The sequence below is a fragment of the Pelodiscus sinensis genome, chromosome 1 (assembly GCF_052426305.1).
Source record: "Pelodiscus sinensis isolate ZL-2025 chromosome 1, ASM5242630v1, whole genome shotgun sequence".
In the NCBI taxonomy this organism is placed as follows: domain Eukaryota; kingdom Metazoa; phylum Chordata; order Testudines; family Trionychidae; genus Pelodiscus; species Pelodiscus sinensis.
In genome coordinates this window covers 216,808,610-216,834,934 of record NC_143052.1, presented here as the reverse complement: position 1 = coordinate 216,834,934, position 26,325 = coordinate 216,808,610, and the positions used below count along the sequence as shown (strand labels likewise).

General features: G+C 43.8%; 1 protein-coding gene across 1 annotated transcript in view; it reads right to left on the bottom strand.

Annotated features, from left to right (window-relative positions):
• The window catches only part of VEGFD (vascular endothelial growth factor D), a 39,352-nt gene that overhangs the window by 5,997 nt on the left and 7,030 nt on the right, over positions 1–26,325 (bottom strand). Inside the window, exons 2-5 of the mRNA XM_014573467.3 lie at positions 10,278–10,488; positions 7,028–7,218; positions 4,447–4,595; positions 1,324–1,421 (exon numbers count right to left, since the gene is read on the bottom strand). Coding sequence (XP_014428953.1) covers positions 1,324–1,421; positions 4,447–4,595; positions 7,028–7,218; positions 10,278–10,488 — 649 coding nt within the window. The remainder of the gene's footprint in view (positions 1–1,323; positions 1,422–4,446; positions 4,596–7,027; positions 7,219–10,277; positions 10,489–26,325) is intronic.

Here is a 26,325-nt window from a genome sequence, read left to right as displayed (position 1 = left end):
ACCCATTATTTTTCATCTGAATATAAATATTCTACAGTGTTTAGGGAAATTATAACACCTCCAATGTGTTCAGCTTGAAAGATTCTTTAGATTTATAGGAAGAGTTTATAGGAACTTTCCTATATAAAGGAAAGTCTTCATCTGATTTCTTTGAAGGATTCAACTCTTTTCCACCATGAGAACAGAAAGGAGGCAAATTGCTGATAATTATGCTTTTTTGGAAGTCACTCCTACATATAATGTTTATATCTTTATTATGTTCAGTTTGTATCAAATAGCCTGTTAACAGACAGCTTTACTCTCACAACTAGCTCCATTGGCAGGGAACTAGCTGGGCAGGAGAGGGAAGACAGGGAAGAGCCCTGTAAAGGAGTAGAGTGAAATATTCCCTCTTTCTTCAGCACCGGAGGGGAGAAGAGGAAGCATTATGCCTGCGAGAGGTGTCTCTCGAGTACATTTTCTCTCAGGTGCAGTTTATGCCCTGTCTAGACTATGAAAACCAGTCATGGGAGGAATGGTTTGCCAGATCACACTCTAAATGGGGGACAGAAGTACATACTCCAAATGTTTACCCATACAACTCCATTGATTTCAGTTAGATTTCATGTGTGCACTACGTATGAGGGTAAAACTTAGCCCCAAATTTGAGCGTTAATATCCTTGCCAGTTTATTTTAAACCCAGAAACACATGAGCATTTCTTGAATACAGCTGAATATATGTGGGATACTGAGTTGAAAGCCCCCTAAAAATGACTAAGTTATCTACGTACAATGAAAATTGAGAGTGACTGACAGCTACAGTAATTCTTTCTAGTACATTGCTGTACATTATTCCCATTGCTAGTATGAAAAAGAAAAAGTGAGTTTTGTTCGTCTCTAAAGTGCTATAGGACCACTTGTTTTTTAAATTTTTTTCAGAAGAAAATGAGATGAGACAACACCATTTGTGAACATGTTTACACATGGGCTACATCTAGACTGGAATGATTTTCTGCAAATGCTTTTAACTGAAAAGTTTTCCGTTAAAAGCTTTTGTGCAAAAGGACTTTTGCCCGAACGGGAGCAGCATAGTATTTCTGCAAGAAGCACTGATTTCTTACATGAGATCGTCAGTGTTCTTGCGGAAATTCAAGCGGCCAGTGAAGACTTTTCCACAGCTGCTTTTGAGGAAGAACTTGCCAGTCTAGACACAGCCCTAGAGTATTATATAGTAAGGTAATGCAGTCTACTGATTTAGAATCAGAGAAATCTTAGAACCTTATCAAGCGTTTTTTGATAGAGATGGAAGTCGCAAAAGTGTCAGTCAATATTACTACTTTTACCTTCCCTTCTGCTAGGATGTTCTTTGTCTACAACACATTCACATTTTTTGCTGTCCCATATCAAGCCACCGTGGCAAAGTTTGTTGGTAAAGGGGCAACTAGAAGGAAAAACAATATGATCAAATATTTTATAAAAGCATCCCAAGAATTAATATAGCTACTGAAAAAGACTAGCCAAGATAGCTTGCTCAAGACAGTTATTTACAGCCAGACCAGACAGCTCTATTATGTAAATTCATAGCAATAGCATTGCTTAATTAGTGCCACGGCTTGCCAGGACTGAGCCCTGGCACCTCTAGACTTGTCAGTTCATAGCTCAGAGCAGCATAGACACAGGAACAGGGAGCATGGGGGATGCTGCAGCACCCCAGGGCTCCCATCCCAATGCTCAGTGTACCACCTACTGCTCCATATGCCACAGGGTCCAGAGTGCAGGGGTGGGGAAACTTTATTGGGTTGGGGGCCACTAACCCACAGAAAAATCAGTTGAGGGCTGCAGACAAAAAAAAACAACCCTCACTGATGTGGCACCTGACTGAGAAGGAGAAAGACACTCCTCACATTCCCCTCCCACACCAGAGCCCGGTGGGGGCAGCCTAGTGGATTTTGTGTGCTCCAGCATCGTGGTGGAGAAGTGGGGGAGACGGGGAGGTTGAAGCACCAGCAAAAGTTTCCCAATGCAGGGGGCGGGGCTGAATCGTGGGGGCCAGATCCAAGCAAGCTGAGGGCCACATCTGAACATAAGAACATAACAACGGTCATACTGGGTCAGACCAAAGGTCCATCTAGCCCAGTGTCCCTCTGCCAACAGGGACCAATGCCAGATGCCTCAGAGGGAGTGAACACAACAGGTGATCCTCATGTGATCCCTCCCCTGTCACTCATTTCCAGACAAACCCAGGCCGGAGGTTACCCACCCCTGCTCTTGTGCCAGCCCCGCACCCAGGAACCCAGCTACTGTCCCTGTTCCAGGGGCTCTGCTTCTGGCTCCAGGCCTGGGATCCCAGATGCCAGCCCTGCATGCTGGGGGGAAGGGAGGAGTGAGGCTTTGCTTCAGCCCTTTACACTGGAGACTCTGCTGCCAGCCTCATGTCCTGGGTCCCAGCCACACACCAGGACTTTGCTCTTGGCCTCAGCATGGGGGTGGGGCAGGACAGGAATAAGATGAAGATATATCAGCCCCCCCCCCCCCTTAAAAATGTCCCCATGGCTCTAAGTATGTTAGTGTGAAATTGAACAGTTATGTTGTGGTGGGTACACGACTATTTAATAGTCCCCGGGACTGGGACCAGCAGCCAGTGTGCTCACAGCCCCACACATGGGGATCTCCTTGCCATGCCACGCTGCTGCCACTGTATCTGAGACAGCAGCATGGGGTGGCCAGCGGGAGCCAATCAGCAAGGGGAGCCAGCTCCTCGCACAGACTGGCTCCTGCCTGCTTCCCCACGTTGCTGCCTCTGATACAGAGGCAGCAGCACAGGGCAGCAACAGCCCAGGTCCACGGGGCGCCCGAACTCCCCACATACAGAGGCTGCCTCATAGTAGTAGCCCCTGTCCATGTGAGGGTTGGCGCTCCCCACGTACAGAAGCTGCTCCGTGGCGGCAGCCCATGTCTGTGGGGAACTTGAACCCCTGCTGCCATGGAGCAGCCTTTGTCAGGAGTGAGCCTGGGTCTGCCATGGACAGAGGCTTATTCGCAGAGCCCTCCCCTACCTCCCGCCTCTGTAGGAGGCAGCAAGGTGGGGCAGGTGGGTCTGTGGAACCGGCATGTGCAGAGAGCCAGCTTAAAAGCTGCTCCCTTCCTTGTACATATTGGCTCCCGCTTGCCCCCCTCACCTATCAGAGGCAGCAGCTTGGGGGTGGGGGGAACAGTCAGATCCAGTGCTCACGGGGAGACAGCTTAAAAGCCCCCTCTCATGGGCACCGGCTCCCACCTTCCCCACCCCCCTCACTGCCTTTGATACAGACAGCAAGGGGCAGGAGAATGTGTGTAGACAACAGGATTAACCAATAAGCCCAGTCTTATCAGTTAATCATGTAGCCATCTACATGTCGACATCACTATGTACCACTGGAAAGCAGGCTTGCCATGTCAGTTATGAACATTTAAAAAAAAGCACTTCTTTCATTACAAATTAATCACTGGACAAGAGCGTGTCACATCACCCTAGATGGAAACTCTGTGGCAATCTGCTCTAATGCCCCAGTTCAATGATGCACCAGTTAGGAACATGCCTAGCTTTAGGAATACAAGTAGGAACATTAACTACAATGGGATTACCCAAGTGCTTCTAATTAGGCATTTGCTGAACTGTGGCCTCAATCTAACTGCCAAACATGTGCAGACTAAATTTGTTTACAGCAGAGTAGTCCTGTGGCACCTTAGGGTGTGTCTAAACTACACCCCTCTGCCGACAGAGGGATGTAGATTAGGCACATCACTATTGCAAATGAAGCGGGGATTTAAATATCCCTCGCTTCATTTGAATAAAAATATCCCCTGCTTTTTGCTGACACGGCACTCTGAAGGCAAAAAGCGGCAGTCTAGACTGGGATCGGTCGACAAGGAAAGCCTTTTCCGACCGATCCCTTATTGGTGCAACGAGGTTTACAGGATCGGTCGGAAAAGGCTTCCCTTGTCGACCGATCCCTGTCTAGACTGCCGCTTTTTGCCTTCAAAGTGCCGCGTCAGCAAAAAGCGGTGGCCATTTTTATTCAAATGAAGCACAGGATATTTAAATCCCCGCTTCATTTGCAATAGTGATGTGCCTAATCTACATCCCTCTGTTGGCAGAGGGGTGTAATTTAGACACATCCTTAGAAACTAACAAAGCTCATCTCATCTCAGTAAGTGGGTTTTGCCCACAAAAGCTCATGATTCTCTATATATATTTGTTAGTATGTAAGGTGCCACAGGACTACTCATTGTTTTTAAAGTTACAAACTAACATGGCTACCCCTCTGTGACTTGTTTACAATGGATTTGAGATTGGCTTTATCAGTCTAAAGAATACCTCTGATGTTTGGAAACTGGTGGGAAAGTTGATGGAAGAAAACCAGTAGTGAATAATTTAAAACAAAAGAGCTTCCTCTGTAGTATTTTGTTCCAACAGAAAGCCTTACCCATCCTCCTCTGGGTATTGGACAGATCTTCGTATGATGGCATATTGGTGATGCTGAGCAGTTGATAAGCATCTACAACCTGTGTGGTTGGCAATTTTGACTGGCACTGGCTCTGGTACACTTGTCAAAGGAACTGAAATCTCAAAGAGCTAGAAGAATGACATGAGATAGTTGTATAATAGAAACTGAACAGCATTATTCTTTAAAATTGTTTAAATGCTTCGCGCCCACTGCTTTTTCTCCTCACCCTGCCTCTTTTCTGCTGATAGTCACTGCAGTTCTAATTTAAATTAATCCAAAGGGAAAATTAAGCAATGCCCTCCGAGCTAGGAACTGGTCAGCATAATCGACCCAGGCTAACAAAATAGTACATTGTAAAGATCATTTACTGAGCAATCACTGGTATGTTTTCTGAATGAGGCTTAAAAACCTCAACTCGTCTTCACATACATTAGCAATGTAACCTCAGTCACTTAATAGAGATTTCATTTATCTTCTCTGTCTCCAGTGAATGTTTGTTTCACTATGAATGCCTACAATTTCCAGTGAATGTTTCACCATGAAGCCTACAATTTTTCTGCAAAGAAATAAAGAGCACAGGGGAAAATTCTATTCTCAGCAGCACTGATGTAAGTCTGGCATAACTCCATTGATTTTAGTAGAAGGACTCTGGCTTTACAAAGTTGTATGTGGGAACAGAATGTACCCCAAACTTTTGAAAATAGCTCTTTTGAAGGAAGTTAAAGGAATGTTACATTCTGCAGAATTGAACAAACTTTATTTTTTTAACAAACTAATGAACTACTGCACCAAGAATAACAACATGAATAAATAAATGATTTCTAACCTGACCCAGACTTCTGAGCTGGTCAGACATCAGTGGTATACATACAACAGCACTTAAGAGTGCTTTCCTAGCCCTGCTCTACACTAGGGAATTATTTTGAAATAACTCCCCTTATTTCAAAATAACAAGTGGAGCATCCATACTAGAAAGACCACTATTTTGAAATAAGGGATTGGTTATTTTGAAATAATAACTCCAGTTTTCCATGAGGAGTAATGCTTCTTTTGAAATAGTTATTTCAAAATAACGGTAGTGAGAATGCTCCCCTGCTGCTATTTCAAAATAACTACTCCCCAGAGTCATTCAAAGTAATTATTCCCCAGTGCTTTCTGGGGCTGTAAGTTGAGGTAGCACATCCATATTAGGGGATCCTACTTCGGACCAATTTTAAGGCTTCCCTGTAGTGTGGACATGCTATTTCAATATAGTTATTTCAGGAGTTATTATTTCAAAATAATTTCCTAGCGTAGACATGCCCTTAGTGATGTGAAACGGGGTTGATTAATAAACATCAGAATAGTGGTTATTGGGCCTGGTTCACATTGCTTTCACTGCGGTTTTATTCCAGCACAATGTCATTGAAATCAATGGAATTACACTCATGCACAACTGGAATAACACAGAGGTGGATCAGGCCCACTGCTTTTAGAATGCTTGTTCCAGGAATAGTTTAATTTTCTCTCTAAACAACTGTCCATGAATTTTGTACCAATGCAAAACTTTTCATCGCTAGCATTTAATATTGCCCTATAAAGGCATAAAGCTTGAACAAATGTAAAATAATAGTGCTGCCTGCAAAATGCAGGTTATTTGCTGCCTTGTTGCTTCTTAGGAGTGTGCGTCTATTGATTGAAGCTTGCATTATTCAAAAGCAATTTGCAAGGTTCCTTCTAAGCTGTGTGACAGCAAGGCCCCACAGTTGCTTAATGAGTCCCACCCAACCAGGGGCTCAAGGCTCCGCGTATAGAGCTGCCTGGCTGGGGGAGGGGCACTTATGCCTCAGCTACAGCAACAGCTCCTTGCTGAGGACAGGGCAGCCTGCCTCTCCCAACTGACAGGGAGGGGACATGTCCCAACCAGCTAGAGGAGACTTGCTGCTCTGTCTTCAGCAGCGAGTTTCTCTGTGTGCAGCAGCCATGAGCCCCTGGGCAGGGCTCATTAAGCAGCTGTGGGACCGTGTTTGACAACTTAAGGCATTTGTGCTGATGGCACCTGAGTTTTCAAAGAGCAGCTACAGTTCCTTTAATGTATGTGAAGCAGGGCACTCCAATAGCGAGACACCTAAAATCACTAGTCACTTTAGTTTTGTCAATTTTCAAAATTTAGAACTTATCTGTGAGGCATTACACATCCGAATTTCCTAAAGAATTCCTTAGGTCAGTGTTGCTGGTAGTCTCTATGAGCTGCTAGCATCAATAAATCTCAATAACTATAGAATAAAGAAGAATTTAAAACTCATTAATACTACATGAGACCATAGTGCATTTACATGACCTCATTCTCCACTGCTGCACACCATGTTCCATCATGTATGCTTGTAAAGCAAATATAAAACAGGCCTAAATCATCATTCACCAGGCCTTATTCACTCTGTGTAAATACATATGTATTTTATCATCCTTACTGCAGAGATTAACTCCATAATCAGCATTTAGAGATCCAGCGTCCCCTTCCATCACTTTTTTGTTTCAGAGCCAGTGACAGGCCAGAAGGAAGGCAAATTGTTTCAATTACCGTTTTTGAAACGTAAGTTGTGCTTGTGTTCATACAGCCCAGGCTCTCCTCATTGCAGCAGCCTCCACATCTGAACACATTCACACAGGGAGGCTTAAAGAACTTGTTGGTGGTTGTGCCCAGCTCTTTGGCCACTTCCACGCAGGTCTCCCTTGGCACGCACTGAGTTTTTTGCCATTCTTCATCTATGACTGCAGAAAATACAAACATTATGGACAATATTGAAAAAATAACAAAAACTGCATTCAATTAAAAAAGATGCAATCAGAGCTGACGTAGAATCCTGGTCCCACTGAAGTTAATGGCAAACGACCCATTGACTTCAGTAGGGACAGGATCTCACTGAAAAACAAAGACATTAACAACTGATCAATGAATTTGTGTGCCTCTATTTTTGGATACCCATCTTGAGTCACTTGAAAGGAACCTCATTTACAGAAGGAGGTGCTTAGCACTTTCTTCAGATCAGGTCCTATCAAGATGTCTCAAATCTCACCCAAAATCACCTGTTATTTCTGAATATCTTGGCTCTGAGATGGCTCTGGCATTTATTTGCCATTGTTTAATTAGGACTTTGGGGCATGGATTTTGATTTTGATTACAGCAGTGTAAAACTGGAGGAACAGCCCTAGATTTGAGAGAGGTACTCCATTTAATACCAGTGTCTTGAGATCGGAATGTCACTTCAGGCTTTCTGTTGAAGTAAAAAACAATGTGCTCTCCAAACTAAGCATTCAAGATGACACTTGCATAACAGAAATACTCTTCAAGCACACATACTCTCCCACTATTAATCACTTTTTAAAAACCGAGGTAGAGTTGTAGGGAGATTGGTCATGGAAGTAGATTTTACATTTTTTCGGTAAGCACTGAGGTCTGTGAGCATTCTGATGCATGCATTCCATATCCATGGGTCAGTTGCCAAGAAAGTGCCACCTCCACCACATACGGTAGGGAGTTCTATTTGCTCCAAAGGAAATTGTTTTTTTCAGGGACACCATTATTGCCCAGGATGGAGATGAAGACCGAAACCTTGAATTTGCCCTGGTAGTTTTGCAAACCAGTAAAGAGAGACAAGAAATGATGATCACCTATGGGCACATCTTCACTCACTGCACCAGAGATCGACGTTCTGGCATTTGATTTAGTGGGTCTAGTATAGACCCATAAATTGAACACTGAGGGAAGTTCCATCCGGTGTCCATACTCCTCACAGTCACAAGAAGTAAGGGAAGCCGATGAAGGTGTTTGCTCCCATTGGCCTCCCACAGTGGGAAAGGCACCAAGCTTGACTTAAAGTAAGCTGACTCCAGCTACATATTTTACATTACATTAAGCTGACCTATTAGGTCTACCATAGACTTGGCCTATGATTTGGACCTAGCCTTCATAAAATGCCACTACATTAAAGTAAAATACATACCATACACAGAGATCAATTTCTGATGACTAGGAAAGCGGAAGAAAAATATAAGTTAATATGTATGATTTTTGTAGGTGCTCTGTCAGATTCTGTGATGATAAAGGGCATAGTACAACATTAATAGAGTTGGCCTATAAATAATTCTGCCTTAGAAGATGGGGAAGAAAACCTAACTGGATTTTTTTACCTTACATTTCAATTATAATTTGAATTTAAATGATTTTCTCATTTGGATCCTGGTTAGGATATTTGGCAGCATGATACCTGAAGTTAGATGTTTAAAGGGAAAGGGAAAAGAAAGCTAACAGCCCCTCCAGAGGGCATACGTAAAGGACATCTGTAAGCTATTGATTTATCTGTTTACACTTGCCACTTTTTTGTTGAAAGGGTACTGTTCTTCTAATTTTATTAGCTAAGAAGTTATATTACTTTTAAGTGTTGATAAAAGCCTGTTGCCATACACTGCACCAGGGCCCCTCTCTGAACTCATCAATTGTATTATTGTGTGGACAAATGGGAGGGCTGCATATTTTCTGCAATGTTGCTATCTCACTAAAAGAGAAATGTAAAAGGTGTATTTGAAGTTTTCTATAGAAAAATCTAGCAACTCATACTAGAAATTTGTGCAATACAATGGCTGGCTCATGACAGCTAATTACGCTGCTAGGCATAATTCTTAAAGATGCATAGATAAACTCCATGGATCTCCTCTGGGCATTTTCAAACAATGATGCACTAGGATTTTGTTGTCTTAAAAATAAATTCTGCAAGTGGTGGGAACACCATTTTTAAGTATGTCAAGGTGGTAAATACCAGGAAGGAAAAAGAGCTATTTAAGCTAAAGAAAAATGTTGGCACAAGAACAAATGAGTATCTACAGGTCAGGAATACATTCTGGTTAGAAATCAGAAGAAAGTGCCTAGTCACCAGAGGAAAGAGGTTCTAGAATGGCTTCCCGATAGGAATTGTGGGGGCAACAAACAAACTACTTAGTGTTAAGACTGGGCTTAAAAAATCTGAGTGGAATTGTATGGCAGGGTTGTTTTGGTAGCACAGGACTGCTTGTGGTAGTCCCGAGGGGGTCTCTGGTTTATGTTTTCTTTTCTTCACTCTCATGCTTCAGGACTTCAGCCAGTCATTCCAGTGCTCAGGAAAGGATATTTTTTCCCTCACAAATTCTGTTTTGTTTTTGTCTCAGATATTGCTACAGAGGAGGATAGGACACCAGATGAGGTGGATTGATGCTCAGAATTCTCTCACTCTGGTGCTTGGCTGATGGGTCTTGCTCACATACTCAGCAGCAGGAAGGAATTTTCACTAAAGAAGATCAAGGAGGTATTCCCTTGCTAGGTAGCTTCCACCCATAAAAAGTGGTGACAACCTCTCTGCTGTTGAGGTGTTTTATATCAGAACACAGCTCATAAAAGCAGTAATTCCAACATTTTCTGTCAAGTTCATTTGTTTTTGCCTGCAGGCAAATTCCAGGACTTAGCATTTTGCTGTTGGCAGTCCCCTCAGCCAGCCTTTCCAAGCCATTCCTACATGTTTACTGCTCTTGTTTTGTTGACTGGCAAATCCATTATTTCATATATCTTTTCTTTGAATTGTGATCAGAGAGCACTAAACCAGCTCTGACCATAAACTAGGGAGATGTATGCAGGCTGTCGCCTAACACATTCCTTCATATGATGTCGCTTTCCTTGTTCACCATTTTCCCCACTGAGGCTGGTCTATTCTAAGCATGCCTATTTATTTAACTCCTACTTGCACATTCGCTCACTGATCCTGAAGATGAAGTGGATGAGTCATGCACAACCGCACACCTACCTCTCAGTGTCTCAATGTCATAGAAAGCAGCAGCAAATCTGGTGGAGCGATGAGACGCAGACCGGGAATCTAAATGGGAGAGGCTTTTGAGCTTCAGTCTGCATTTCCACAGCTTCCAATCCTCGGAGTGAGTGATTCGAAGTAGCTCTTCCAGACTGGCAGCGTTCCTTATCAGCTGTTCTGACCGTTCCAAAGCTGACAGAGATGCTCTCTACAAGAAAAGTGAAACATCAGAAGGGCACTACGCTCGCAATGTATACAGAGTACAGAATATAAGAACAACATTTTAAAAAAAACCAACACTTTACTTAGAGTGAGGCAGCTCCAGGAATCATTGTACTTGCCCGAGTCACAAAGCTTGCTGGAATGTTATATCTCTACCACTCCCAAGGCAGAACAGTACCATGAAGGCCCAATTCAGCTTGGTGCTTGGTGTCAATATTAATAAATTATGGGGAGTCATGTTCTAGAACAGGGGTCTCCAAACTACGGCCTGCGGGCCGGATGCGGCCCGCGAGGCCCTCTCATCCAGCCCGTGGAGACTGTGACGGGGAAGAAACTCCCCACACTAACAGCCCCTCCCCTGGAGAAGCGCCGAGCGGCGCAGCGCCGCGGAGCTGGGGCGGGGAAGAAACTCCCCACACTGACAGCCCCTCCCCCGGAGAAGCGCCGAGTGGCGCAGCGCAGCGGAGCCCAGGGGAAAGCCCACGGGGAGGGGAGCGAGGGCGCACAGCCGCAGGCGCGGCAGGCGAGGAAGGCAGCAGGACCCAGGAGGAGAAGGGGCAGGGACGCCAGGGTGAGCGGCACGCCCCGTGCGTGCCGGCTCAAAAGGGGGAGGGGCCGGAAGGACAGGGGCGGCCGGCACTCACTTTCTTTTGGGCAGGCAGCCAGGAGAGGGAAGCCGGAGGAGCCAGCGGGACGGAGGAGGGACTCTGGACCCGCGCAGCCCTTGCCCTGGGCAGCAAGACTCCCCGGCCGGGGGTGCGGGGGATCGGAGCCGCCAACGGACGGCCACACGCCCTGCGGACCGACGGCCGAGCCCGGGCTCTGCGCGTCCCTCACAGCAAGAGGGGTTGGGACTTGGCGTGGACAATTGCTCCCTATTGGCCAGTGCGTTCTTATCCTATTGGCTAGCTCTCTCATGAGGTCACTAGTGGGCTGGGCTCTATTTTGGCATCCAGGAAACAATTTCACCATTCACACTAATACAGGTGTTCATGTGTAGTGTATCAATGTGTTATTAAATAATAACTGAATAAAATAATATTAAATAAATAATTAAAAACAACATCCATGTTTTGATTGTTTTTTATTTGGACCTCAAGTGTGTAGTCGGCCCCCGAACTGCTGTTTGATAGTTAATGCGGCCCTCGGGCAGAAAAGTTTGGAGACCCCTGTTCTAGAACATTACCTAGAAATGCAGGGGGGTTCTGCTGACTCTGTCTGATGTAAAGATTAGTGCCTATTTACAGAGCTGTTTCTGCTGACTCAACAGAACAAATGAATCTGAGTAGCTCTAATGCCAGGGGTTCTCAAACTGTGAATCAGGAACCCAAAGTGAGTTGCAACCAATGTTCCCTGTAAGCTGAGCGCATAGGCAGCTGTGCAGGAGAGATTCCAGTGCTGCCCAGCTGAATGGCAGAGCACTCACAACCACCCAAAGTCAGTAGTGTGTGTTTCTATTAGTGGTGCACATTTGCACTTTCCTTGCTGCACATAACAAAATTTATTCTACCCCTGGATGAAAAAAATTAGAGGGAACACTGGTTGCAACTCCATTTTAATGGGATCACCAAGGTTGGCTTACATTTGGTAGGGTCCCACACCAAAGCCACAGCTTGAGAGCTTCAGTCCTGTGTAGCTGGGTTCAAGTTACAGGACACGTTGGGCTTTAGCTTTATGCCCTTCATCCAGGGCACTAGGGCTTAGGTGGCTCAGGATTCAGTCTCCTCTTCTGGTTCATGTATTTATTTTTGTTGCCATAAGGGAGTTGTGCTGCAGGGAAGTTTGAGAACCCCTGCTCTAATTAATGTGGAGTAAAGGGTTAATATGTCTTTGAAGAACTAGGAAATTACGGATAAGGCTATAGACAGGGAGAAAGGGGAGGGAGGCTCTGCCAGAAGACATCTTAGGAACAAGCCAAACTCAGGAGAAAGCTTCATCTGAGGTTCATGGTTTGGTGAAGAGGAACCGCAGGAGGGGGAGGAGTTTTGAACAATCACCCAGGGTAGGCACAGTGCTGAGAGCCAGGTGGAGAGTTCACAACAATCTTACCTGTTTTTTCAGTAATAATTATTGGCCATATCCTGCAGACCTTACTCAATCAAAGCTCCTGTGGTCACCAAGAGTACTGTTCACAAGTGAATTTACAGCTATGATTTTAACATTTAAATTGTGGGCATCCTTTACTAGTTGCATGCAAGATTTCTCTGAGTGTGTGCACACATGTGTACTGTGCTGTGAAGACACACATGGTAAAAAAATTTGCCACATGAGGAAGTGTTGCCCTCTGAGGATCCTCTCTCATGACTTCTCATCAGTAAAATTTAAATTCTTATAGGTAAAAGACCATTAAGAAAATCCCAGGTTGCTGCAATATATAAAATTGAGCAGGTAGTAAGTAGTCCAAGATTTGTATCACTACTAAGCCAGTGCTCCATATACAGTCAAGGGAACCCCATGATGTGAGAGGAAAGCAGTAAAACAACAGACTGACTACATATGGTATTAATTATCAAAACATCTGTGGCATTTTAATTTTATTTATTTATTTTCAAAAGTACAGATGTTAGTTAGGATGTTCTGGCCAACTTTGTTTTGGGATAATTACTTTCCGACTACCTAAAATTCCCATCTTAGTTTACTTGAAATAAATTATTCACTCTTGTCCTAAGCCTATATGTAGCACTAGCAGACTTACCTGGCATTGCCTGGGTCCTCCAGGGCAGGGGGCTGGTAGTGTGTGGGGTGGGAGAGTCAGGGCAAAGCCGTGGGGATGGCAGGGGGAGTGCAGGAGGGAAGGTGCGAGAATGAGGGTTGCGGGGTAAGGAGGGGCTCGGGGCAGGGAGGCCCCATCTGCCATGAGCCTTTTCTCTCCCCCCAGTTCCCAACCCCAGCCGCTAGGGATGTTTTCTGTCTGCCCAGCCCCCCACAATGGCTGGGGGGGGGCATTTTCTCTCTTCCCAGCCCTGCCTCATCCCCAAGGGTGTTTTCTTTCTCCCCAAATCCTCGAGCCACCAGGGGCATTTTCCCTCTACCCAGCCCCTCTCCCTGCCACCAGGGGTGATTTCTCTCCCCCTTGGCCCCTCTGGCTTGCCAGGGGTGTGTTCTTTCCTTCTAATTCTCCCCAGCCATCAGGGTTATTTTCTCTCCTCCAACCCATCCCCCACCTGCCAGGGGTGATTTCTTTCTCCCAAACCCTCTCCCCCAGCCACCAGGGGTCTCCCCCCCCACCCGGTGCTGCGGCTAAGGGGAAAGGTGCTACTTACCCAGAGTGCTTGGAGACAAGATGGGAGCTCCATCCCTGCTGGCCACTCCGTTGGTGGTGTGGCTGCCCCCAGTGGCCACACTCACATTGCATCCCTCTGAACAGCAGCCCCTCCCTTTGCATGTTATGGAAAACAATCCTTTTCCCAGGGCTTCTGGTTGTCCTGGCACAACCAACCCTGACCTTGCTTTAAGATAGGAGAAGCTGCATACCAAATGTGATGGTCCTAGCTCTTACAATTTAGGAGAGCTTGAACAAATGGATTCACAGACAGATGCCTTCTGAAATAGACAGACTACTCTGTACTCTGGCCAGTGGGCTGCCATGTTTCACTGGTTAGTGAAATTATTTTTGATGTAGTTTGCATTGAGTGAAGCCTCAAAAGTGTTTTTTAACCCTTCTGGAAACCTGGCCCCAAATCATAAACCTGAATCATTATCATGAATACTGAATTGCAGTGCCATTCTAGACCTCGTGATCTAGGAAAGCTGAAAGAAAAGCTGAGGCAATAATTTGTAATAAATTATTAATTCTAAGCATTGTGTCTGTTTTTCCATTTTCAAAATGTCTACTCAATCCCACACATGCTAAGAGTGTAGTACCAATAATGAAGCAGTTAGCAAATAAGTAGGTCAAGCACAATAAAACCGAATAGCATGGCAAACACCATCAAATGCCACCATGATGTCCTTTATTATTGCAATAAAACATTCCAACCCAATCAAATGTGTCTGGGGCTTTAAAACCAGACTTAAATGAAAGGGAACCACAGTCCTAACAAAAATCCACCTGTCTAGATTCTTTGGAGTTTGGGCATGTTTTCTGAGCGAGGTCCCCCCTCTGAAGCAAGTGGAATAAGAGCCAGAAAAATTAGTATGTTAATTGAAGGGAGTGTAATGTGGCCATCTTAGTACTTTTGGAAGGGCTATTGTAATAAAAATTGTTTCTCTTATTTCCAGTCAGGTGACACAGGGTACGTCTAGACTGCAGGCTTTTGTCGACAAAGACTTTGTCGACAGATACTGTTGACAAAGCTTCTGTCAACAAAGAGTGTCTAGACTGCATCCAGTTTTGTCGACAAAGCAAGCCACTTTGTCGATATGAGAGTGTAGACGCAAAGGATAGTGTAGATGCAATAACGCCTTCTGTCCACAGAACACTGTCAATAAAAGGCATTATTCCTCGTAGAATGAGGTTTACCGCCATCAACAAAACTGCCGAGTTCTGTCAACCTTATGTCAACAGAACTCGGCGGTAGTGTAGATGCAGGTATAGTTTTGATGACAAAAGTCCATTTTTGTCGACAAAACCCTGTAGTCTAAACACGCCCTTAGTATATACATTGCTATTCATCATTTAAGAGCATTCAGAAATAAAAACTTTTAAAAAGAAACAATGCGAAAAATGCAGCAATCCTCTTGATTATCCAGAGTCCTGTGAATTCTGAGGTACAAGAGATTTTACAGGATTGTGCACTGTTCCTTGCAGCAGAGAAGAAATGAATATTGTTTGATACTAAGATGGTCCAAGAACATACATATATAGTCAAAGAAATTGTTCTAAAATGACACCATCCAGAGAAATACAAAAACTCAAATACTTTCAAATAATATTACATGTTAAGTGTCATATGGTTGCCTGGTGTTCTAAAACATGCACAAGAGGACGAGAGCCTGCCTGCTTATGGCTACAAATCTACAACAGACAACACATATTACACACACACACATAGGCTGCAAGGCCTTATCTTCAAACGGTGCAGCTATGCCATTTTTAGACATGAAAAAATATGGAAAAGCTGCCCAGAAGATAGGTGTGGTAGAATTCCCAAGTCTACCTCCTGCTTGATGTTCAAATGTCTTTTCTTCCCTGCACCACAGCTTCCCTTGCAAGAGAAGGGCAGCACTCACAGCACAGACAAAGGTGTGGGGGGAGGGGAGCGTTGTAAAGAGTGCTGATTATCAAGAGGCTGATCCTGCACCATTGAGGTCAATGGGAGCTTTGCCACTGATATAGGATCAAGTTCCAAATGCTTGGGAAAGGAGGGGAGCTCCCCTCTGCTTTGGCAGAGGATAGGAGATGCATTTTCTCTGCTATCTCTGACTTGCAATATTGAAAGAACACCTCCCTCTCACCTCTCGCTGCCCTGATACCATCCCTTTTGCATTCTTTTCATGTTCCAGACATAGCTTCTTCCACAGGTCCATAGCCTAGTCTGTCCCAGACACCCCATCTTGATCTTCTTTCACATCAATCAGCTCTGCAAGCACCTCTGGTCGGCCCCTTCCATCTCACACTGCTCTGATGCACACTGTGTTTTCTAGTTCTGTGTCAGACACTTCTTCTACCAAGGCTCTGCCTTTGGCATTAGTCTGGTGGGGGTCTGATCAGACCTACCTATGGTCAATCTCCGGTGGTTTGATCAGGCCGGAGGATTTTGATGCTGTGGGGTCTCTCATTCACTGCCATCCCCTTTTCTTAAAGTCAGTCCAGAAGGATGTGGGAATATCTGTCATTTCCTTTGTTGTTATTATTTGTATTGTGACAGTACATGGACTGGTGTCCCATTGTGCTAGGATCTGTACACACAGCTAATGAAAACACTATCCATCCCTCAAAAAGCTTATCATCTCCAGTGATTTGGGGAGAACCTAATCATGATAGACTCATACACATGTCCCGAAAGAGAACAAAATCACATTTCAAGCTGTTTCATGGTAAAATCTATTAAGTTTTGCAGTGTTCCTATACCAAAAAACACACACTACAAATGATAAAACACAAACATTATGGCCTGCATTCAGAGGTTCTGCAGCAAGACATCAATAACAAATATCAAACAAAAGTCTTATGTTTCCATAACTGATTCCAGATCCTTTGGTTTACCATTATTTTTAATACTATTTTTTGAACTGTAAGAATAAATTCCATACCAGAAGGTAATAGTCATATTTGTACTTGTGTCAAGTTGTATGTTTTTTCATAACACTGAGCTCTCACATTTTCCAAAGCTATCCTTCAAAAACAAGAGGAAAATCTGTTTTCCTGCACTGGACTACGAACAATTTCACAAGACATCAAGAAATGATTCCTCAAATCAACTTTGGGATGTTTAGATAATTATGACATTTGTATTTTCAGAAGAAGCCATAAAGGTCTAACGTCTATCTTCTTTCTAATAATTTGAGATGTATGCAGAATCATAAAACCCCCTGAAATAAGTAACACCAGAATGGAAAAGGAGATAGTGTGAACAAAGGTCTTTCCAACTTGATTTACAAATGCAAGGCCAGGTATTCATCACGTATGAATTAGGCATAGCTTCAGATGAGGAATTAGTCCACAGACCATGCAGTACATCTATAAAGTACAAACGCAGGCTTGTCCTGAGATTGGACTTTAGTGACAAAACAATCAACCACATGAAATAAATATCAGTAACACCTTCTTCCTTGTGTAAGCCTATGATTCCTTCCCAAGGACTGCTCAGCTCTCAATCTACAGCTTAACTTCCCACAGGACTGTCTACATGACTAAGGCTATGTGTAGACTGCAGCCTTCTTTCGAAAGAAGCTTTTCCGGAAGAGATCTTCCGAAAAAACTTCTTCCAAAAGAGAGCATATCTACACAGCAAAAGCGCATTGAAAAAGTGATTTGCTTTTTTGAAAGATTGTGTCCACACTGAATGGACACTATCTCGTATTTAAGCTGTGATTACCATGGCACCTGTGCTTTTTCCTCTTTCCTCTTCTTTCGAAAGAACTCCCTGTTCCCTGTTTTTCTTTCGGAAAAAGGCTTCTTCCTCATAGAAAGAGGTTTATCAATATCAGAAAAATCCTTCTGTTCATTCAATTTTCTTTCAGAAGAAGGCGATTGCAGTGTGGACATAAGGGAAGTTTTTTCAGAAAAACATCCTTTTTTCCGAAAAAAACCTCTGCAGTGTAGACATACCCGAAATCAGCAGAACCCACCTAACACTTTCCCAGCAACATAAACATCTGCTGAGAAAGTGGGGTGCTTAAGATTAATAAACTGCTGGCCTGTTACAGAAGGACTTTGCACTTTTGATTTGTTTGGACCATTCAGTATCTCATGCAGGAATTTTGCATGCATGGGTAAAGTAATAAAAAAAGAAAGATATACTCAGGTCTTAAATTTATGTGAGGATCTGTAAAAAACCTAGTATATCTTCAAATCAAAAGCCACTTTTTTCAATGACTGCAACAGTCAGCCTCTTCACTTAAGGAAATGTATCTATTGGGAAGCATATCCAGTGCAGAATGACAGAAAACTTGATCAAAGTAAGGTTGCATTTTGATTAATTTGATGATGCTCCCTCTTTTACCTTCACCATATATAGTCAAATATGTTCAAATGCAAAAAAGGTCCCAAAAAGCTTATTTAACTGATAAAATCATCTCCCTGAAGTTCTACCCACACCATCTTCACACATAAGCAACTATTCCCGTGCTTTCCAGAATCAGGGAATTGGGTGCTGTTCTAATGAGCACTATATAAATAGCAATAGAAAGCTTAGCTATCATGCCTATGTCTCAGGCCAAGAAAGAGGATAATAATATTGCACTGTTTTATGGAGCATTGATATAGTTTCTCAGTGGTGAAGCTATAAAGAGAAGCCAAATGTTATACCTCCACAAGAAAAGATTCTGCATACCACAGAGTTGAGCTCTTTTTAATACCATGTTACATGTATTTTAAAATAAGCTTGAATTAAATCTCTGTGTAACATTAATCAGTTTATCCTGGGACAGTGCTTCTCAAAATGTAGCGTGGGCATCTGGACAGTTTGGAACATTACAGCTGACTTTTGAAAAGGGACAAAAAATTTGGATATGAATTTCTTCACCAGGGTAAAGTAGGAATACGGTTAAATTCACGAGAAATCATGTGGAAAGTGGTGAGATGAAATAATCCCAATTTTTCTAGTTAGAGAGTTATCTGTCGAGTAGCTTCCAGTGCTGCTTGAATGCTATACTCAGAATTACAGCTGATCTAGACTTTAAAATAATGTGCAAATGAATCACCACAACACTGAAATGGCCAGTTACTTGGGTACCACAGGTCTTTGTGTGGTGTATATGAAAGTAACTTAGTTTCTGTTCATAGCCATTCCTTCACCTATATCTAAGAAATACATTAATCAATAGCCATTATGGGTCCAGTCTTCAGGGACATGGAGCATTGGTATTGCCTCCAGTGTCAACCTCCACTGGAACTGTGGATACTTAGTATCCCTGGGTTACTAGAGCCAGAGATCTTCTGTGAGATTGTGCAAATAACCAATGTTTCAGGTCAGTGGCTAAACTGAAAAAATGTAAAAAATTGAATTTGTTTCAGGTTGTGCCAGAGTGAAATATTTTTGGTGAAACGCATCAAAAAAATGTTTGTTTTCCATTAACTGAAATATTTTCTTTTGATTTTGCATTTTTAAAAATGTTTTTGTGTTTAAAAATATCAGTGTGGGAAATTCCAAAGTGTAAATTTTTTTATTTTTTTTAGAATGAAAAGTCCAAACATTTCATTTCTGAATGAAACAAGCCATTTCAATGTTCCTGGTTGATGAGGATACTGTAAGAGCTTTAGCCCGATCCCTAAACACTCTTGTAAGATTTCAATGTTGCTAATTACCAGTGTGATCATAAACAAATCATTTAGAGATCCAGGACTACGCCCAGAACCTTCCAAAGACACATCTGAAATCTTGCAAGAGTGTTTAGGGATTGGGGTAAAGCTCTTACAGTATCCTCATTACATTCTGAGGCACACTGGAAAGAGTTCTGAGATAATGCTAATGTCCCAAACATACATCTGATTGCCAACCCCACAGGAGAACTCCCACGCTCCAACCTACCATGGAAACAATAGTCTGTATTGAACCATTTCTGAACTTTGCATAGCAGATGCTGTCATCTTTTACAGCCCTGCCAAGATGAGAGACAATGCACAATGTAACTGTGCACACTAGTCACAAACTACAGACTGTATTGTAAATCTGTGCCCACTTTGATCATTTGCTGTGGCATGTCAGTCTTCTATCAAACCACTTGTGAAACTACTCACTGACTCCCTATTCTGGGCTTAGGTTATTTGAACATTGCTACACACCTCTCTTGTCAGGGGAAAGGAAAATTGTCTCAACGCTTTAGAAAAAGTGTAAGTGATCCCGTTGTTGTATTGGGATTTCCATAAAATTTAGACCACATCGTTTGTTGTCATCATTACAGCAGGATCCATACAGTGTAGAACTATAGTGTAGTATATAGTGTAGAGCCCATATAGTGTAGAACTGGAGCCACTTATTGACAGAACCAGTTTTGGAGTCCTTTTAATGTTTTAAAAGACGGTCGATAGCTTTTTCCCTTGCAAAGATAACCTTGAAAATTTGAACCGGTTGTGCACAATTGGAGTACGAGGATTGACAAGAATATGCAGCTGGGCTCAATTCTGCCACAGGAAGTTGGAGGTGACTTAAAGATCCCCCTCCCCCCCCATCTATACGCTGGTTATGTAAAATGTGTCAGTGATGTTTGGAGTATATCCCTGGGCTGATAGCAGCAATTGTTTCCCAACATGCTCCAAAATGATAAAACTGACTTCATTTGGTAAAGTATTCAGCATTCTCTGAGTACACTCTGTATAGCAATGATCTTTTGCATCTCCCCTCTGTAGTTCTAGCTCCACACAGGCAATTTACTGTGTAGTCCCTGTAGTTCTAAGACAGCTGCTCCAGCAATGCATGAGGAAATGAAGAGTGGCCAAGCTGCTGCAGTCCAACTCTTGCGTCATTAGTGCCTGCCTGCCCAGCTGTCAACCAAAGTTTGAAGAGCTCATGCTGAGAGGGAGCTGGAGCTCTGTTCTTCCACACACTAGCCTTGGTGAGATTCATCTGCTACTCACCACAACATGTAGGGGAGGTTTCCCACATGCATTGGACACCTGCCTGCATCAAGAAGTAAAGAGGATCATTTTCTCCAACTGACCACACCCTGTCCACAGAATGTAACTCCTCTCCATACCCATCCAGCCCCTTCTCAGAGAGCAGGACAACTTACCTGTCACCACTGCTGTAAAAGCTGCAGCACAACATGTCTGCACCCGCCTTTCCCCCAGCATGCTGTGAAGGAGTGCAACAGAGCATAGTGGGTTGCAAGGTACTGGGCCTAATGCTAGGGTTGGAAGATTGTATTGATTTGGGGGGAGAGCGGGGAGGATGGATTCCATGAAGTAGAAAATATGTAAAATTCATCAGGTTTTGTCAGGACTTTGTGCAAGGGAGGTTGAGATTGATGGATTTGTGTTAAGGGGAGTATTTTGCCCAGGGAATGTCACATGTATCTCTGTCAGAGAGTGAACATTTCAGGGAGTTCTTCATTAAATCCTTGGCAGCACATTCTTGGACCAATACTCAATTCAGAGACAGGGAAACATGCTTATCATGTTACAACTGTGCAATCCCATCCATTAGGAGAAGTTCCTTCCTATTTCCCATATCCTAGTAACTCACTCCTTGAAGTAGGAGGTTTAATTAGTCTTCTGCTTCTTAATCTGAGCATTCATGGCTACAAAATGGTTATAAAATGGCCATTGGCTTAACTGAACATGATGGGTTTTCATAGCAAAATTGTATTAGTTATAGTGTGATTTCAAGGAAGCAGCTGTTCTATATTTTGATTGACTTGGTCCAGAGGAATTGCATCATTTGTATAGCCACAGAAAATGCAGATCGGACTTCTTGCAGTTTAACAGCAGGCTTATGCTATGAAAGCCCTCAGACATATGCAAATTAACATGCATTGATTCACTCTGAGCCTTTGATTTGAATGCACCCCAAAACTCAAAGGAAACAAAAAACAAAACAACCCACACACAAACCTTGCAGATTTTCATCAGATTTTAATGTAAGCCATAATAAACTCAGGTTAATTCAATTTTTTTGTCACACTTGCTTTAGTTAAGTGTTCCTAATATTTTATCAAAAGGAATCTCACAAATAAATCACCCCCTTTTAGCCAGTAGTAGCTCTTACAGTAAAAGGTGGGGAGATAGGTGCATGTTTGTGGAAAGGAGTGGGAGAGGGTTTAGAGAATCAATTTGCTCTCCCTTTAAACAACACCACTTCTCACTATCAGGTTGCAAGGTTTATAAATGATAGCAAGCTCTCAACGAACTGTGACTGAGTTAGGAGTTTGTAAGCAACATTTCACAAAGCTCTAATATAGATCTCATAGTTTTCTTACTGAAACACAGAGTCGGCCACGAGAACACAAACCACACACCATTCTGATGCTAACCACAGAGATAGCAGTCCCCCAATTAAATCTGAAATTCACAAGAGTGGGCCTGATGTAGCAGAGCAGGGCTGTTCCATACTCTAGCTAGATTAGTGCAAAGGATCCATAGGACAGCCTCAATCTCTCCCCCCAGGAAGGCCTGCCATCTTGGGGAGATTCTTGATCCAATGGCTGCAGGGACCATTCCAAAAGAAAAGTAGCATGTGCCAGACATGGATTGGTGCTCCAGCAATTCTTCATCCTTTTAGTGGCTTTCAGGACAGCGCAGGGACTGTAACTGAATAGGCAAGAGACCGGCTGCATTCCTTCTGTCCATGGTTAGTGCCCAATTTGGGCCCATGTTATCATATGAATTATTATTGTCTTTAACACATGTGTGCTGCCTAGTGCTCCCTTTTCTAAGCATTCAATCCAGATCCTTGTGGGGCTATGGAGTGGTAGGAACAGGAGTAGTGCTGGGAGGCTGCCAATGGTGCTGCAGCCAGAAAATACTGAAGGGGAAACTCCTAAGGAACCTGGATGGAAAACCATTGAGGTGGGAAGCAGCTCACAAGCTCAGTGGGAAGGGGAAGACTGGGGAGGAGAAGCAAGAAAGGCAGCTGGAGAGGCAGGAAGAGGAAAGAATCCAGGCTAAGCGCAATGGGGCCTGCCCCATCACAGTTCACTCACCCACAATAGTTGAGGTAGTGGATTCCTTACCCATTTATCACACACACAAGCTTCTCCATGCAAAATTCAACAGCAGTGAATTCCATCACAAATGCACTGGATTGTCTAAGTCAGTATGAGCCAAATGGTACCATCTGCTTTGTAGCTCTTATTAAACCATGCAGTATAGTCTTCAGAGCATCATTTTTATAAATGCCATATTCACCTGTACTTTCCTGAGATACAATAATCTTTTCTTTCCAAACTGGCAATGGGGTTGGAACAGTACAGAATTCAGCTCTGGATACTAATTACAGTAAAACTCCAATTGTCCGGCACTCAGTTGTCCGGCACTCCCGATAGTCCGGCACCAACTGGAACCCGGAAGTGCTCCAGCCAACCAGACAATTGGAGCTCCTGTGAGCCTCATGCATGCTCATGGGCTGGGAAAGGCAAGGAAAGGAGAGGGGAAGGGGATTATACACCTGTGACAGATCTGCCGGGACCCGCACTGTGGCAGGCCAGGAGGTGGGGTTGGCAGGGAACGGCACGGCGAGGGGCGAACCTTCCACCGTTTTGCAGGGAGGCGGGGGGAAGCCCTGTGGGACCAACCCAGCAGCATCCCAGCTGCTCTGTCCCACCGCTTCCCCAAGTCCACCGCGGCTGAAATTGACGAGCGGCGGACTTGGGGAAGCAGTGGGGCAGAGCAGCTGGGGTGCTGCTGGGTTGCTCCCGCAGTGCTGCTAAGGTGAGGGGCAGCACTGCGGGACCAACCCGGCAGCACCCCCGCTGCTCTGCCCCGCCGCTTCCCCAAGTCTGCCGCTGCCGCTTGCAGCAGCAGCTGGCCTGTTGCCGGCAGCTGCGCAGGGTTTCCCCCGCCTTCCTGCAAAACGCCGGAGGGTTTACCCCTCGCCGTGCTGTTCCCTGCCAACCCCCTTCCTCCCCCCGACCCGTCACAGCCCGCCCGCCGAAGTACCTCCTGATAATCCAGCATATCTGATAATCCGGCACCCCCTGGGTCCCAAAGATGCTGGATTATCGGACGTCTACTATAGTAATATTGCATTATACCAAATATTAGGAGCTAGTTCAATACTGTGACAGGACACACATGACCAGAAATATTTTGTTACAAAGGTATATGACTATTTTCAGGGAGCTGCTCTTTTAGTTTGGCAACTGACCCTTATTTGAAAGGCTCAGGGGTTGGACAATGAGTCTGGACTGTCCTAGAGATGGAGAATTGAGATAGAGAATATGAATTTTCAATATACATTGCAAATATTATTTCAATGCAGTGGAGCTTTTTTTTTTTTTCTTTTTTGCACGTCTGTCAGTATCCAGTTCTGACCTGCATTGTTTTAAAAGTGGTTTGGAACCAATCAAAGAAGCAGGATTTCTAAATGTCACTGTATAATGCAGAGCAATTGCCATCGCTGAATGAACTTATGTTACCTCGCCCACATGCCTACAATTTCTTGGAATTGTAATTTTTCGCAAGTCATATTTCCCTAGCAGTTGAGTCAAGTATCCAAAGGAAAAGGCTTCTGACTTATGTTCCTAATTCAAATGAAACATCATTGTGACAGCGACAGTCACAGAAGTCCCTATGGCAGTTTCATAGGCCAGCTGAAATCAAAGTAAACGATTCTGACTTTAATTTGAAGCTTTTACCTGACATAAAAACAACTGTTTAGGGTAAGAATTTGCACGTAACAGGTTTCTTAGTGGATTAGAATTAGCTATGCTTCTTCTGTTCATTTTAATTGAGTAACTTTGATCTATCTGTTTTAAGTAGCAACCACTTAATAAAAACACTTTTGTTTATTATCAGGTTCAGTGTAAATAATTGTTACCTGGGGGGAACAACCACTGTGCATATCTCTCTCAATGATAAAGCGGGCTTTACCTTATGAGCTCTCCCAATGTAAAACTTTTATACAGAGTAAGAAGGATTTATTTGATGCTTTGATCGCTTTTGGGGATTGGTTTCCTGGGTGCTGTGCCTTAAAACTGCATCTCCCAGAGCCAAACTGGTTCAGTGTCTGTGTTGTTCTGCAGGGGGCGGTAACCCCAAATCTGTGCCTTGTCTAGGGAAGACCAGAGGATCTGGCCCAGCAGGACAGGATGGTGGGGAGCCTCTGAGAGCAAGATGGCAGGCATCAGTGGTGTGATCTGTACACTGATGAACAATCTGAAGTGGACTTCTGTGACCACACCCCATTATAGGCATGCCCAATTGTGCGCCTCACTTTCCACTGGAAGCACTACAAAGAGGGCACCAGCAGGATGAAAACTTCTTTTGCTTGATCAGGAGTCAAACTTAACCCTTAAGTTCCATGCAAACAGCGCTGTTGCAATCAGTGGTGCTGCAGGAGTGTTCTCAGGCACAGCATCAAAACTTCTGTATTTCAATCCTACTCCTAGGAAAATACATACGGCTAAGCTACAGCCACCTGAAAAAACATCCCTGGAAATCTCCCTTTCCAAGCCTTGATGTGATGCTCATTTGGTCTTGCAAAATGTCATCCGTTGCATAGCATGCCTCCAGCTTAGTGCCTGATGCAGTTCTGTTTAGATCCCAAGGACCTAGATGGCATTGTATCTCCAGCTAAGGAGACAGAAGCAATACACTAGAAATCATATTTTTGGTGGGAAGGGGAAGAGTAGGCACATAGATGTAGTTCAAGAAGCTGAGTAATCTGAACATGAGCAAACCAGTATGCTGTATTTATTTGCTCTGCTATCTATTTACACAGAACAGCATGTCTATTCCGCACAGTCACTGTGAAAGTCCAAATTCTGCCTGGCGTTTACATGGGGGGAAATGTGGCAAGGACCTTTCTCCTTCTGTCCTGCCCCTGCACAGTGTGTGCAAGAACTAAGCAAAATTGCAATCCGTGCACTCAGGAGAGAGCACAGTTCCCCTAAGGAGATGGGGCAAGATCCATGGTAGCACCAAATGGACAGGCATAGAGCAAGAGGAGTGAGGGGCACCATATGGAAGATGTAGTATTGTATGTGCTTTCATGTGTGCACATGAATTCTGAGAGGTATCCTGTCTCCTGGGAGCAGAATGCCTCTTACTGCTCACCTGGAGCATTTGGTTTGCTCCAGTGCAACAACACTTATAACTGGTGGTAACAGCTGAAGCAAATCTTTCATGTGGACAAGGCATAAGAAAGAGATGCAGAGAAAAACCATCAATAAGTAAATGGTTTTTTAGTTATTTGCTTAGTTTTTTTCCCCAGCAGAATGGTGACCCCATTATTGTTTGGGGATGTATTCCAATTGCACTTCCTGCCAGTTTTATAGAGTTCCAGTTGTGGGCCATGATTGATGTCCATGTTTAATTAGCTGCTGTCTTCATTTCAAGTAGCTGATTGATTGAAAGCATTTGCCAGCCTGTGTTTGATTACCCTACATAGTGTGTCATGTTAAGAGAGGTCTGCTTTATCTCCAGACATTGTTTCTTACTGAGCCTAGGTAGTAGAGAGGATTTTTTTCCTTGCTGTTTCTCATGTAAAAGACTTGTGCTAACTAAGGTAACATAGTGTTATTAGTTTCCTTTCCAAAATGATTAAAAAAAAGGCTGCGTCTA